Genomic DNA, 15,611 nt, shown 5'->3' with positions numbered 1-15,611 from the left:
CTGTCACTGGAAAGAAACACTGAACACTGGCATTTCTCTTGCTGAGAGAGAAAACCAGCAAGAAACTGAGGCTGGGAAGAGGCAGAGGGAGGAATGACATTGGAGGGCAAAGAAATGAGAAGAACTTCTATAACAATTTTTAAATTTCTTACTTATAACAATAGTGTGTCTGTTTCCTTTTGTTGAAGTATCAGGTCTAAAACCTCAGAAACGGCGAAGTCCAGATGAGACATTTGGGAAATTTTTGCCTGTTTCTATGATCTGTGGATTTCATAACCCCTTCTGTATATTGCAGCAGCATTTTCTCCTGTGGTCAAAAGCAACAGCTACCACCTGTCTAACCACAGCAGGCTCCTGAAGAGCAATTTGTCTATTAGAAAGAGTTCGCAGAACAGAATTGTTTCCTGGACTGGGTGAGACAAAGCTGTTGAGCTGGGAAGCATTTTGTGGACTTTGTTTGACCCATGGAGCACCAGTTAGACTGTGCTAAGCAATGTTGTTAATGTGTTTTGAGGATATACCTGTTCTATCATTCTCACTATAAAGCATGAAATGCCTGGCTTGGAAAGATTTCTTTAAAATAGTTTGGGTTAGTTCAAAAGTCTACCCTTTCTTTTGCAGGAGTCAGATGAGGTACCTCAGAAAACAAGTAAGAAAATATGTACATTCAGTATTACCTTTTCAAAACAGGCTAGAGATTAGGGACTTCCTAACACAAAGCCATTTTTTTCATATGATCTTTTACAGAAATCTGTCCAGTGATATCTTTTTATATTGAAACTATCCCCTAAAACTCTCCTGCTGGTTTTGTTGGAAGTTACAGGTTGAAAATTGATCCTTGTTCATTCTCTCCATCCTCTTCATGATTGTTTAAATCTCTGAAGTACTTTCTCAGTTGTGCTTTACTCTCTGCGGTTTTTGGGGGGTTTTTTGTCCACTCTGAAGAATCCCGGTCTAGTTAGGATTTGTACTTTGAATGGAGTCCATTGCTCAATGCAGCTGGTTGTTTCTAAGTCATCATGACTTAGTAGAACAGAAAAAGGTTTTGGCAAGTGGGAGAACAGAAAACAATTGAGTTTAACTGTTGGGAGGACCAGAAATGCATGTAGTATGCATGTGCTTCATGCATGAGATACAATGCATTTCTGTGTTTTGTTCTGTTCCACTTCTACTAAATCCTATAATTTCCTTCTTTGCAGTTGCTTCTTTGTTGATGTTTTTGTTGAACTGTTTTGTCTCCAGAATGACTAGAAGTCTCACAGCTCGTCCTGTGTATATAAAGTCCTGTGTGTCATTTATTAAGACAGAAATTCGCTGTTAGTGGTTTTAAACTTTTCTGTGTTGTGGCATTCTTTTTCATCTTTTTGTGGCTGCCTTTAGTAAATGAGTAAATAATCGTGAATAAATTTTGTCACTTCATTATTCCAAGCTTTTTGTAGATGGTGTATAAATACATGAAAGAATATGGCACCCTGCAGGATTCCATGGGTAACATAGTTCCATTCAGAAAAGTAAGCAGCCATTTTTAACAGCTTAGTTTTTCAAACCATTGACTGCAAGAGGATCTACCTTCTCCTCTCACAGCAGCACAGTTTCTTTAGGACCTTTTGGTTAACAGTCCGGGGAAATAAAATAGAGTATATTCACTGAACAATGAATTTGTGAGTCTAAACGTTTATCTGTAGAGGAGACTTCACTAAATGTTATCTGTGTTTAGATAAAGGAAGACAAGGTGAGGATGGGGTAATTATACTTGTTTCTGAGCAAAATATTACTGGGCACATGTGTTTTCCATACCATCTCTAAGAGAAGTTCCATCTTTAAAAGTCACCTTTTATTTTCTACAGTAGAATGTTAAATAAGCAAAGTTCTTTGCCATGTTAATTGGGGTTGAACAGAATTTCATGTAACTTGTAACCAGCCTGGGAAGCACAGTGTTACTAAATCACTTTCCAATCAAAAGCCAGAGAAGAAAGCAGGCTTCATTTCCTTTGCTAATCTGTGGTGTTGAACAGGCTGTTTGAGATTTTGCAAGCACTGAAGTGAACATGGTATGTTCATGATGCACTGTCTTTCCAAGAAGAACAGTGATTTAAAATGGTGAGCAACTAACTAAGGTAGAGCAGGTCATCAGCTGCTATGAAAACACAGAGTTTTCCAGCTAATTAGTGATGGCAAGAGAACATTTCTCATTGCTTTGGCTGTATGAGAATAGGTTAGTGAGAAATCAAAGTGTATTTCCATGGAAGAGGCTGAACTGATTAGCACTGGGTGTAAATCAAAGAAAATGTTTGCAAACCCTCAATATTTTTCCATGTCCTGCAGTACCAGCTCTTTTCCAGATAGAGTCAACAAGCTGTTTCTCATGCATCAGCTGATTGCATTCAAGTACTGAACTGTCCTGGGAGTGTGTTGTTTGCACTAAACAGTCTGCGCTTCACCTGCTGTTTATTGCTGGCCTGATGGAAATATGATAGATGCTTATGCAGCAGCACCTGAGAGAGCTGTAGGGCCTTAAAAGCAATTTTTTTCCCCTGTCTTTCCACAGTTCACCTGACAATAGAACCAAACAATGAGACAACCTTAATGTATGCCTTGTGCCTCAGACTCAGTATAGTACAATTACTGTCTGCATGCAAGTGTTGATAAGCATATTCTTTCATAAGATCCTTCAAGCAAGTTACTGTGATGCAGGTTTGCTGTGACACACAATGGATACAGTTCACAGAATGCTATGAAACCTAAATTAGTAGTACTAGTAATTTGTGGTTTGGATTTTTATTTTTTTGGGGGGGGGTGTTGTTTTGTTGGTTGGTTGGTTGCTCCATTTTGTTCTGTTTTGCTCTCTGGAACCATGAATGCTATATCAGACACTGCAGAAACCATACCCTAGCATTTCTGTGTGTTCCACTGCAGACTACTGTGTGGAATCACCTCCTTATATGAAAGTCAATCAGACCAGTTTCCAAATTCCTTTTGTTTAAAGACTGTTGGAGGGAACTGGGTGGAAGGGGAGAACAAATAAGTAAGTTGTATCATGTTTGAGCACACTGCTGTGAGTTCCTGCTTGAGGTCTGGGCTTTTTTGTTAGCTGACATAGAGCACCTTTTCAATTAGTTTTCTGATTGTTAATTTTATTGGAAAACCAGTAAACATTTGTTGTCAGGTAGTAAGGTCATGAGCCCTGAGGGTAATGAATGTATCAATAAATATTTTAAAATGGTTGTATGATTTGTAGGTTGACTTGCCCATTTACTTTAGAAGAGTTAAAAGTGTAGTTAATGTAGACTGTAGAGTGAACCAAGTTGCAGAGAATTTCTTTGTTAGAAAGGTGTGGTGACAAAATAAAAGTTCAGTGTCAAAAGCTGCTAGATTTTCTTCTGTTTCTTCAAATGCAGCTTAAAAAATCAGTTTTTAATGGCAATTGTGAAAATTTAAATTAGGAAGTATTAAACAGCCTATCCTGTTGCTACAGTAGAATATGTATGGGCCAAACACAGTTATGACACAGAGCCAAATACTTCTCCAAGGAAAGTGGCCCAGGAATTCAAGGCATGTATTCACTGTTCCATATACTGTCAAAGCCAAACAGAGGAGAGGACGGAGAAGTGAAATGGAAAAAGGATTTCAAATATGTTTGTCTGGCAGGAAAAAGTGATGATTTGTGTTGAAGGGTTAAGTTTCATTTGTTTGACTCAGCTGAAATAATATTACCCTGTGATTAACTTTGAGCTGTTTAACTGTACCTTACTGCTTCTGTCTTGGAATTTTTTTCCCCCTTCTTGCTTTTACCTTGAGCTACCCAGTTCTCTTCTTAATTTGGTTGATTTTGTCCTTGCTTTATTATAAGATACACAGTTACTTCTTGTCTGAAACTTGTGAGTCAAAACTGAAAGCAATATGAAAGTATATTTAAAATACAAGCAAAACCTGAGGATCTCTAAACAATACAAATATTTTAGCCCGTTAAATTTTCTTAAAGCCCATCCTGTGAAACAGACCAGCTGTAATGTACATTATGTTAGATGCTGCTGAATACTCCTTGTGATTTGGTTTTGAAATGCTTTTAATTTGATTTAATTTTTTTAAAATCCGTTTAATGTGAGGCTTGACTGTTAAAAACTTGGATTAAATAATGCCTGTCTGCTATCATTTGTATGTGTTTGGTAGCACTTGAGTCTGACTTCCAGGGAAATGCTGATGCATGGCATATTATTCAAGTACCAAATAGCTTGTCATGAGGCAAACTGTGAGTTTTTACAGTGTCTTAATAGGGTGTGTCTAGTTTTTTGTTTTATTTTTCATTTTGGTGAGGCCACTAGGTGGAGTCAAATAATTGAGTGCCTGTGGATATTGATTGCAGGTAATCAGTGGGTACAGGCTTTACAGAGACAGTGCTGCCTTCCAGCATGCAGCCCTGCTCCTCCTGCAGCCTGGAAGACCAGGAAGTGTTGTTTAACTAAGATGTGCTGTTTCAAGAGATAGACCAAAATGTTGTTCTTGAATTTTAACTCCAGCATTTTTCATACTGTATGTTGCTGAGTGAAAGTGTTCGTGGCATTATTTCTGATTTGCAAATCTGCTCTTATATCCATAGAAATGTCACCTGAAGGTATACATAAGGTGCAGCAAAAAAAACTTAATTGTATTTATTTGCATTAGAGTATTTAAGAACTCAATGACAAAAGTATCTGAATTTGCTCACACACACCCCTCTGTCTTTCTCTCTTTTTAAAATCTTGGCTCTCACATCACTTCTGAAGCTGTTCTCTCACATCTTTTGTCAGGAGACAATATAGTTTTCCATCCTACATGAATCCAATATACCTCGATTTTTGTGTGGCTACGTGGAACTGTCAGATCTATTCACAAGTACACTAAATTGGTCTGTATATATTTTCCCCAGAAATATATTAGTTTGTTCACTTTGCTCTGTAAAATTATACTTGTCATTGTAATTAATACTGTTTAGGTGAATAATTTGAAGACTGAAAGTGCCATTAAAGAGTCTTGTAGGGAATTATAGCTATCAATGTGTAATCAGACTTAAAACGGGGAGCAGGCTTATATCTTGACTGTCTTATATAGTGATTGTCAATAGCAGGAACATGTTTTGGACTAGCTTGCAGGTTTTTGTCTGCATTTTCTAAACGTGGTGCTATGCCTTCCTGCTGCTTCTTCACAGAGTGTAGCTTTCTTGTTTTATTTTAATAGTGTTAATGGAACATGCCAACAAAAGGCTGCTTGGGACATATTTCAGGCATGGAAAATGTTTCTAAGCAAAACCAGACTTACATCAATGCTTAATATGTTTAAGGTACTGCACAAGTTAAAAATCAACTTTGTAAATTCAATTGCATTGTTTGTCTTTGCAGCAGTTATGTTGGCCACTGTATTGCGGTAATAGAGTATTATAAAAGTTCTTCCCCTTTATAAAATCAAATAAAACTTGTATTTTCCAGAGGCAGCAAGTAATCAAATTGTGGATTTGTTGGTAAAAGAAATTACCTGGCATTCTGCAATTATTGCAGTCTTCAACTTAGAAGCTTTGCTTTATTCTTTAAGATCTTCTTTTAGAAGTAGCTCTAATGTTTTTGCTTTTGGTAGAATATATCATTCTTAAGGCTTTTGGGATTGGCATAATTTGTGAAAACATCTGCCTCTGTAATAATCTCTGTTACAGCTGAAAGTCCAAATTAAAAGTTGTGTGCCTTTCCTCCTTATGTTCCCCTAAATAGATGAATGCAAATGCATAAAATATTTCAGTCTGCCCTGTGTGTCATTCCACTGACATTATTAGATGCCATGGGACTCACTCCAGAAAAAGGCCAGTTCAAGTTTCCAGCAAAGGCCAGTTAGATATTTACTATAAAAATGCATTATAAATAAAGATGTGTTAATTTTGAAGGACCTCATAGGAACACAGAGTCTGGTAGGGCATTTGGGTTGATCAAATCTAGCACCATGCTGCCTTAGGTAATCAAGTAACATAATACATTTTATAAGCTGGTCAAGCACCATGTTATAAATAGAGGTGTTTTCACTTGCTGGGACTTACTGGACATCTCTTTCAGAATCTCACTGCCCTGATGCTTACAAATGTCTGTTGCAGTTGTAGCTTACATGAATTCCTAACCAGTTTATTCTAATTTGTTCTTATGCCTGTATTGCCTCTTACCATCAATAACTCTTTGAACTTTAGGATGTTTAAATGGTATGCCTACTGACAGCAATTGTCTTAAGACTCTTTTCTAGACTAAATTCATGCATTTCGTGTGTGTTTCGACCGGTATTGCTAGTTTGGGTGGCTATTGGCACTTCTTATCCTTTGTTTAGTTCACCACAGCTGTTCTGAAGTCACTTACCAAATAGATGGTGGGACTGATCAGCCGATAAAAAACTATCCCCCCTGGATGTTTTTGGTCCACTTTATTTTTCACCTGTATGCTGTCCTGAATATTTTCAAAGTGTGACCTTACCAACAGTTGTGCTGATGCCGTTGATGGGGTGGTGTACAGGGGCAGAAATGAGCAACCAAGCAAGGAACACTGACAGAAATGTCTTGAGGCAGTACTGTTGCTCATCATAGACCTTTATACTTAACCCAGGCTTGTTTAGATACTTCTAGTGTTCTACACTTAACCAGAGAAAATTGAGTGTGATACCTGAAACAGTTTGAGCAAGACAGTTCAGGCATTAGCAACAGCCTAAGCAAGGCAACATCCTTCCATCCAATTTAAACTCAATCAACTTCCGATTCTTCAGTCCGGACAGTAGTTGGCTGCTCCATAATGTTGCTGCCATTTACCAAAAGCAAGCCTGAAATAATTATTGTGCCTGCTTGGTTCACTGTTTGAAGAAAACGCTTTGCTGTTGCATCTGGTTCCTAGTGCTATTAATAGAACTTATTTTCCAGTTATATATTTGGGAAGTTAAAGATTCCCTCAGTGATACAGTTCAATATTTTCTCTCTAATAACATGACAAATGTTACTGCAGAGTATTTTTGAACTTCATACTATTTTAACTATACTCTTTTGTCTTGTTTCTTTATTGTCTATTTATAATATTTGGTCTTGGCATTGTTTCTTTGTTTCCTTCTTGAACAAAGTTATTAAATTATCATTTTTATTACAGTGTGATACTTGGAGTTTTGGGAGTTTATTTATTTATAGTTTTATGTAGATAAATAATTCAAAACACTATGCCATGAAATAAATGGCCAGTATTTCACCTGGGCATATATGAAATACTAAAATTAATTACTTGCACACTGTTTTTTATTAAGCTGATGTCAGTTAATTTGGTTCTTAGCACAGTCTGAGTGACTGGTAGAAAAGTCGCAACACATGTCTGTAAATGGTTATTGGAAGAATTATGTGTAGCAACTGATTTTACATGAAATGTTATGGTACAATTTTTGAAGGCCAACCATCATTTGGTCAATTAGAAAAACTTTCTGATTTGTACTGCTGTTTTTAATCCACATGACTGCTTCTTCCTCTGAGCAGAAGCAGACAGGGTGTCAGCATTTCAAACCTGAGAAGTTCCATGTTTTCCGGGGAAAACAACAGGGAAACAACTTTTTGGCATCTATGGCAATAATTTATACAGCTCTCAAATTTGTAGATATATGTCTTAATTAAACTAGCCAATTTACTATGAAAATCAAGCAGTATCTTCTTTTAGTATTTAAAAGTAGTGTTCTGCAGTTATCTTAGACCCTGCATTCCAGTTCATGAACTTAGTCCAACTTTAATTATTAATAAATCTTGTTGGACAGACTGAAATTAATGTAATCTCTTGGTGCTGTGTGACTGTTTTATCAGACTGTTCTGATAATATGGAATAGGTCAGTGACAGAGCTGTATTGTCTACATTTCTAGGTGAAGGTGCTGAATGACTGAAAGCCATAGGTACTCTTTAAAAAAGAGTATCCTTATTATCCTTCACTTTAGCATACTTTATGTTGTTTAGGCTGATGCTTTCCTTTGACTCCACTTTACTTTTATTTTGACTTTAATTTGAAATATTGTGTAGTCTTTCTGATGTTCCTGGGTGTGGGTGATGTGAGTTCAGAGCCTTGAGCCTATTTCTGAGGAGGTTCGCCTTCAGCTACCAAGAGGTTATACCAGACCTGTACTAGCACTATGTGAAAAACTAGACACAGGGCAGTCCTTTGAGAATCTGTTCAGGACTTAATGAAGTACTGTTGTTTAGTGGATTTGTAGATTCAGGGAAGAGTTCAGTGAGTTTTGGGGATGGGAAACTAATGCATTCCAAGAATGTTAATACTTAAGAGTTTGCTTTCATTAGAGCAGCTTCATTTATCATAAACTTCTGTTTGAAATTACAAGTTTGAGTAGTCCAGTGGAGAAGCTACTAAAGCATTAGTGACAGAACTCAGTTGATATCAGAGAGAAAGAACAGAGGTGGAACAAATGTTCTTTATTCACATTTCATTTTCAAAGTGAATTGTCAATAATCTGGATATTGATGATTCTGTATGCCACCAAGGGGAAAAGTAAACAACTTGCCTACACTGCACTGCACAAGCGAAACAGGTTTTACAATAAAATCAATACAAGTACAGTAGCTAGTGTTAAGAGAAAAAGTTACTTAATGTAAAATAGTGTTAAGCAAACATCCCTTTTTCGTAGCGAGATCTCAGTGTATTTCTTTAGTTATGGTTGAAAATTTTAAGTTGTCATTTTACCATAACAACATGTGTGGAGGTTTTTTGGTTTGGTTTTTTTGGTGGTTGTTCTTTTTTTTTTATTGTGTAGCTGAAATAGGAAGGCAGATAGTAAGTCTCTGACAGCCAGGGATCCTCCTATGACAGTAAACACTGCAGTAAGTATGACTACTTGAATGCATGCTGTCTTTTAATTACCATCAAGTTGTTATTTTCCTCAAGCAACAACTTCATATGTAGCTGGGTTATTAATGTAGTCATTGGGTGGACATCCTGTTGGCTGTGTGGGTTTCTATTAGCTCCACTGCAGTCAGTTGCCTGATTCAGTGCCTTTCTCCTTCATACAACCAAGAGTGTTGGGTTCTCGGGGTGGAAAGGTAGAAGCATGTATTTCTGAAGCCAGTATCAATCTTAATATACTTGGATTTGTTTCTCCAAGCTACTTTCTTTTTGAATACTGCCAAAAAGATTAATGAAAAGGCAGCCATTGATTGTCCATGACAGTAAGATCAGTTGTGTATGTAAACTTTTCTGCTAGCTGAAGATGAAATACAGTTGATTAGAACTATAATTGATAGATTATTAATACATAAACCATATGGGAGGAATGAACCTCTTCTGGCAAAAGAGTAAAGCTGTCTGTTTAAAATCCACAACAATTAAAGGTATAAATTTTCATGTGAGTAACAGCTAGAAGGTTTCCTTCCATGCTGATTATGTGGCAGACATCCTGCATAAATATAAACTTACTTGCTCTAATGAATACAGTCAAGTTATATTTTTTATGTCTTATTTTTTGCAACTCTGCAGTTCTTATTCTTCATCATCTGCAAATCACTATTTGGGTTTTATTCCTTACTTCAAAAATGGAAATACTATCTATTTCTGTAGCATTCCAGTAACTGCAATTCTTTTTTCCTTGGAAGGCTGAGTTGTAATTTAATCTGTATGATTTTGTCAATACCAATGCCTTTGTCCCTGTTTGCACTTGTGCTCCAAATGGAAAAGGTAGAAGCCAGGTTTATTTAAAAATCAGACTTAATTGATTAAGATAGCAGCTCTAAAAAGGACTTTATTCTTCCTTCTAAAAATATTCTGATGGTGTATTTTCAGTGTTTACTATAAGCTGTCTCTTGAACTGGAATCTTGTTATGCAAAGATCATTTTTATACTTTCAGGTCCATTGGGCCACGGCTTGTGTTGAGAATGACATTAGGAGCAGAAATTACTAGCCAGCTCAAGGCTTCTTCTTACATAGCATCAGGACGAAACCTTCTGAGATGGGACCTGTCACCTGAGGAAATTAGAACAAGAACAGAAGAACTAATCCGGAAGACAAAGCATGTATATGACAGTATTGGGCTGCTTGAAATTGAAGAAGTAACACATGAAAATACTATACGGGCTTTGGCAGATATAGAAGTGGAATATGCAGGTTAGTGTGTATTTTCTGTAATTCTTTCCATAAGGCATTCCATCTGTTCCTAAGGAAACACTGAAAAAATAGTTGTTGCTTACAGTTTTGATCCCTGCTGTTCTTGAGTAGAATGTGTAGAGGCCTCCCAAGAGTCCTCTGGTCATAATAATCTTTCAGAACCTCTCAGCAATACGTAACATGATCAGCTGCAAAGTTCTCCTTTATTCTAGAGAAAAAAATAAGGATCGATAAAACTGTGCTGCTGATGTCTTTGACACATCCAGAGAGCTACATTAGTCACCTGTATTGGTTTTGCATGTGAAGCTCTGCACAGTCACATTTTCAATTCTGTGCAGCTGCCAGGGGACACTGGAGGAGTGTAGACTGGAGAGTCTGTGGTATATGTGGTGCATTAAATGTGGTAAGCAGTGATTTTTTCAGACACTGCAGAATCTGACACAAGGAGGTTGAGTGGAGTAATGGAAAGCTTGATAAACTGCTAGTGGAGAAAATGTGATAGTTGAGGATGAGGAATTTTTGAATGCACAATTGGAAGAAGACTGCTTTACTTGCTCCCTTTTATATTGTGGCCTGTGAGGCCTTGAAGAATTCAGGGAGAGATTGGTCACACAGTCACATCTAGATTGTTCTGAATGAATTATCAAGCCATACCAATATGTGGGTGGAGTTTAATGGTCAAACACACGTCATTCAGTTAATTTGTTAATAATTGTCAGTCAGAGGAGATGGGTAAAATCCAAACTGCATATTGGGTGTCTTTGTTTAGAAGAACCTGTCAGATGGTGGCTGCATTAGTTATAAAACAGTGAGTGTAATAAATGTCAAGTTCTTTTAAATGCTCTAAAAAAATCTACAGTAGCCACAGAAGTGCTAGAAACAGCCATCTTGTCTTGGAGTGAAATCTTTCACTGGAAACAAAGAGCAGCCTGCAGCTCAAATGATTGTTCTGTAATATTAGTCTGGATTTCACATTACTTAAAATTGCAGTTTAGGCACATCCAGTGAAGTGGCTGGAATTTATGCTGGCATACACAGAAAGACAGTAATCTTCTTTCAAAAACCTTGCTGCCAGATTCAGTTTTAATTGTACCGATGTACCAATATACTAGTCTGGTATAATTATTCTAAGTCTTTTCACGAAGGCATGAAATTCTGTCCTTTAAATTCAAGTAGAGGGAAGATATATCTTTGACTCAGAGAATGGTGGCCATCACCTTCTCAGCATAGCCACGAAGATTTGATGCAAGATCTACTTTTTTTTCACTATGTGCTATTGCAGTAGTGGGTCACATTTAAACTTCTAATGCTAATCTTCAAAGCTGTATGTGGAGTTATCATGACGTGCTGTAAGGCAGGCCATGGCATATGATAGGGATATATTACCATAGCAAGACTTCCATTAGAGCCTTGTAAGATCTGTGTGTCCCTTTCACATGAAGGACCTACCCTGGTAACTGGAACTTATTATCTGAAAAGACAATGATGCCTTAATAATTTCTTCACTCTTTTTTTACTCTTCATGGATCAGTAACTTGGTGTAGTTCTGTGCTTCTTACAAAATGCTAAAAACCTCTGTTTGCAGCACCTTTAACCAAAACAAAGCTCTCTGGATAGAGATTCAAGGACGTATTCACTACCCTAGGGCCCAAAAATATGTAAACAACTGTGGAAGGCAGGGAGCAGGCCTGGGGTGGTCAGCATCATCACCTGAAGGTGTGACTGGAGAATTAGGGGCCAATATGCTAGCAGGACAGAACATGTAAAAGGTGAAGGGCTCGTGACCCAACGTCCATTTCGGGTGTAGTCCCTTCAAGGGGGTCTTTGCTTGCCCCAATGTACCTTGAAGGCCTTGAATAAATTTGGCCACTTTTTATACTCTTGATTTGTCTTGGCCTCTGTTTCAGGCAGCCTGCTTTAGGCATCAACAAGAGACCTTAAATTTCACTTGGAAGCTGCCAAAACTTACTTTATCATTTTGGAACATCTTGGCATAAGGACAGGAGGTGAAGGGGAAGGTTTCTTATGGACTTCAAGAACAACCACGTGCCTATGTTTGCATTTCTGAGACTGTGTCAGAGGTTGATAAAATGTCTGCACATCACATAAAATTACAAAGCTTTAAATCAGACTTAAAATGTTACTCTAAAATCTGCTTTTAGAAAGGTAGAGACATTATAATTTGATTTTTAATTAGAGAAATTAATTTCTATTTTACGATTCCTATTCAGTGTCATTGTAAGATGTAATATTCCTTTAATAGGCAAGGATTTCCTTAATCTTTCAAGTATATGCTAAAAAAGTAATATTACTTAGCTTCCAATCTCTAGAAGCTCAGAATACATGGACAGCATCTTCTCTGCTTGCCATGTTGTTATTCCTTAAATACAGAAGTGTACAGCACATGGGAATTTGACACTGTGCTCATAACAATGTAAAAATAACTTCAGGACAGATGGGCATGTTTGAAAGATTCAGAGCTTCTGACTTTAAATGCTAACATAGAAGCGTCTGTGCCAGCTATGAAACGTCAGTCTTCACTTACATGACTTTTGGAAAATGAACCATTTTTAACATATTTATATACCTTTCAGCTGATTTTGTAGAAGATTGTGCGATAATTAGGCTTGAGTTTTAGATATCTTCTGTGAAAGGTTAATTTATTACAATGGTATGTGGTTTTGTCCTTTTGCCTTTTCAACTTTACATTACCTGTTATCACTTTATTTGCTATATGTGTCAGGTTGCTTTGGATACTTTTTTATGTCCTCTATATATGTCAGAAGGGAGAATGTTCCTTATCCTTAAAGCATGTCTATTCTTCTGTGTTCATTGTCTCTTATTTAAACAGTGGAAAGAAGCATGTTGGATTTTCCCCAGCATGTCTCATCTGACAAAGAGATACGCTTAGCAAGTACAGAAGCTGACAAAAAGCTGTCTAATTTTGATGTGGAGATGAGCATGAGAGAAGATGTGTTTCAGAGGATTGTTTATTTACAGGTAAATAACAGTATGTCTGCATAACTTATTAAATGCATCTAAATGTATCTAAAATTAATTTGTATACACAATGCTTTTCAAGATGACTGCGTCTGTGCCACTCACATTTTTCCAGTAGGACACTGGTGTACAACAGAAAACAGTGTTCCTGCTGTTCCTACCCTTTGCCTCTCATATCAGGATCTGTGTATCCTTCTCTCTCTGTTGCAATAGCTTTGACTTCTGTCTAGTCTTCCATTGAACTGGTACAAGGAAGCTAAACTAACAGAAGGCAATCTATTAGGAAAAAATTGTTTTCTAGTGGCTGAGCTACCTGAATTCATTCCAGGAGGGAAGGAAGAAAAGAGGCAATATAGCAGTGTACTTATATTGGCTTATACTGCTTTTGAATTCGTGTCCAAACTTATGCTTTATTGAAATAGCTGAGAATTTTAAATTTAAAAGTTGTTTTAAGTTATGAAGGTTAACGAGAAGACATAAATGGGAGTGACCTCTGAAATTACCTCTTTTGATCTGCTAATTATAGACAACTACATTGTATTCTCTTCCTCATCTGTTGCTTCAGCCTCAAAATAAAACTAAGTTAAAATGTGCATTTAGTGTTGAACTAGTTTCTATCCCTTTCATGTTTCCATTTAGCTTCCCTTTTGATTGAGCACCTAGAGGTATCTTGTATTCTTCATATGTACTGTTTATTTTATAGCTCAAACAGTAAGAGTATTTGGTTTTTTCAACTATGTCTAGTGACATTTAGTAATAATTTTCTAAAAAGTGTGTTATAAGGATAATACAAAGAAGCTATCTAATGTGATAACTCAGAAATACATATTTTTCAATGCTTTAGAGGTGAGTTTTTCCTCTCAACCCCACTGATTTTTAATTGTCTTGTAATGCTATCCAATAAGATACTGGAGCCTTATTTCTTGGAGTCATCATTTGTGCTTTCTGCAGCCTTGACTGGGAATGAGAATAATGCTTGCAGCACCTTACTGAAGTGCCTTCCCTTACCATTGTCTTCTTCTGCTGTGTTTTCCAGGGAAATTTTCAACTGTTCTCCTCTAGCTGGGTATTCTTGTCACATGTTTGTGGAAGTATGTAATAGCCCCATTTTGAGTATGTTCTGTTGTGCATTGGCAGATAGTACCTTGAGTTGATTTTTCCCCCGCTATACTTCATGTTGATTTTTTTCTTCTTCCCCTGCTCCGTTGCTAGTAATTACATGGATTGATTTGTTCATATTGTCTACTGTGATTTTCCCCACCCTCCACTATAGTATACACAGATACACTGAGGACTAATCTAACATATCTGCGTATCTATTTTTCATTTACAAGAATATCTGACAGTAGGTAGTGAAAACTGGTTGTTGTTATTCACTACTATTACTTTCTTAAATTTTTTTATTTTATCATTTGATGTTTTCCTACTTCATTTTCCTTTGCAGCAATCTTTGACCTTTGTAACAGTTAGAATTTTTGCTAAAGTCTCTGTTTAATTTTTTTAGAGATATTTCTTAACTGCAGCATGCAAGCATGTTTTAGTATTAGTTTGCCAGAGATGCAACCTCTGAGCATATTTCAACTTCATAATAACTGTGAGAGTAGTAAGAGTTTTGTTCTAGAAAAAATGAGATATTTTGAGTAGTGCCAGACTGGTTAAATATTGCTATTTCCAAATCATAAAGTTCTTGTTAATTTTTGCTAAACTTCTAACACCTTCTCCTGTTAGAAACTCAGTTAAGAAGTCAGGCTCCAGGAACACATGAAAAAAAGACTTTCCAAAAATAGAATTCAGCTTTCTGCTGAAATTACTTCATCAGTTCAAATAAAGCATAAACAGTTTGATTAAATTGGATTTTTCATGGCCTCACTTGAGATTTAATAATGCAGGTAGATAAATTCAGTTTCATAATCCTGCATGGGACCAGATTAAAATGGAGTGAGGAGAATGAGTGCCATCACACTTCCATGGTGTTTATAACACAGTCCACTAAGAGATGAGCAAATCTGCTTGACCTCAGTGTCGTGCTGAATGCTTTAGCTCCCTTTAATGGGGACTAAACTGCTCTAAGTTAACAGTGATACTGTTTCTAAATTATGCTTAGTTTAAGAGATGTTGATGGAGGAAAATGATTGAGGGTTTTATATTTAATTTAACAAAATACTTAAATAGTGTAGTTACTTTCATTCCCCCACACACCGGGGGGAAGACATTTCTGCATAAAATTATGTTGTTTAATATGCTCCAGGTTTTATTATTTGAAAAACTTGGATTTTGATGTTTGAAACTTGGAATAAAAGGGAATTTGGTAGTGAAAGTATCATTTTAGCTTTTGTAACTCTTAACATCTGCACATGCTAACTAGCAGAGGCATGCTTAAGAATGTTGCTAGTCTTCTCCACCTACATGCCCTCAGGAAACAGCCTGATGTAAACAGCTGCTGCAGGTTTTGTTCATGGAATTCTAAGTAGGTTTAGTTTCT

The 15,611-nt window shown here is 36.7% G+C and overlaps 1 protein-coding gene across 1 annotated transcript in view; it reads left to right on the top strand.

Annotated features, from left to right (window-relative positions):
- The window catches only part of NLN (neurolysin), a 38,670-nt gene that overhangs the window by 1,887 nt on the left and 21,172 nt on the right, over nucleotides 1–15,611 (top strand). The window contains exons 2-3 of the mRNA XM_085042015.1: nucleotides 9,873–10,129; nucleotides 12,981–13,129. Coding sequence (XP_084898141.1) covers nucleotides 9,873–10,129; nucleotides 12,981–13,129 — 406 coding nt within the window. The remainder of the gene's footprint in view (nucleotides 1–9,872; nucleotides 10,130–12,980; nucleotides 13,130–15,611) is intronic.

The sequence above is a fragment of the Lichenostomus cassidix genome, chromosome Z (genome assembly GCF_008360975.1).
Source record: "Lichenostomus cassidix isolate B80296 chromosome Z, HeHo_3.0, whole genome shotgun sequence".
Classification (NCBI taxonomy): domain Eukaryota; kingdom Metazoa; phylum Chordata; class Aves; order Passeriformes; family Meliphagidae; genus Lichenostomus; species Lichenostomus cassidix.
Note: the sequence above shows the minus strand (reverse complement) of the source record. Positions and strands in the feature narration are given on the sequence as shown.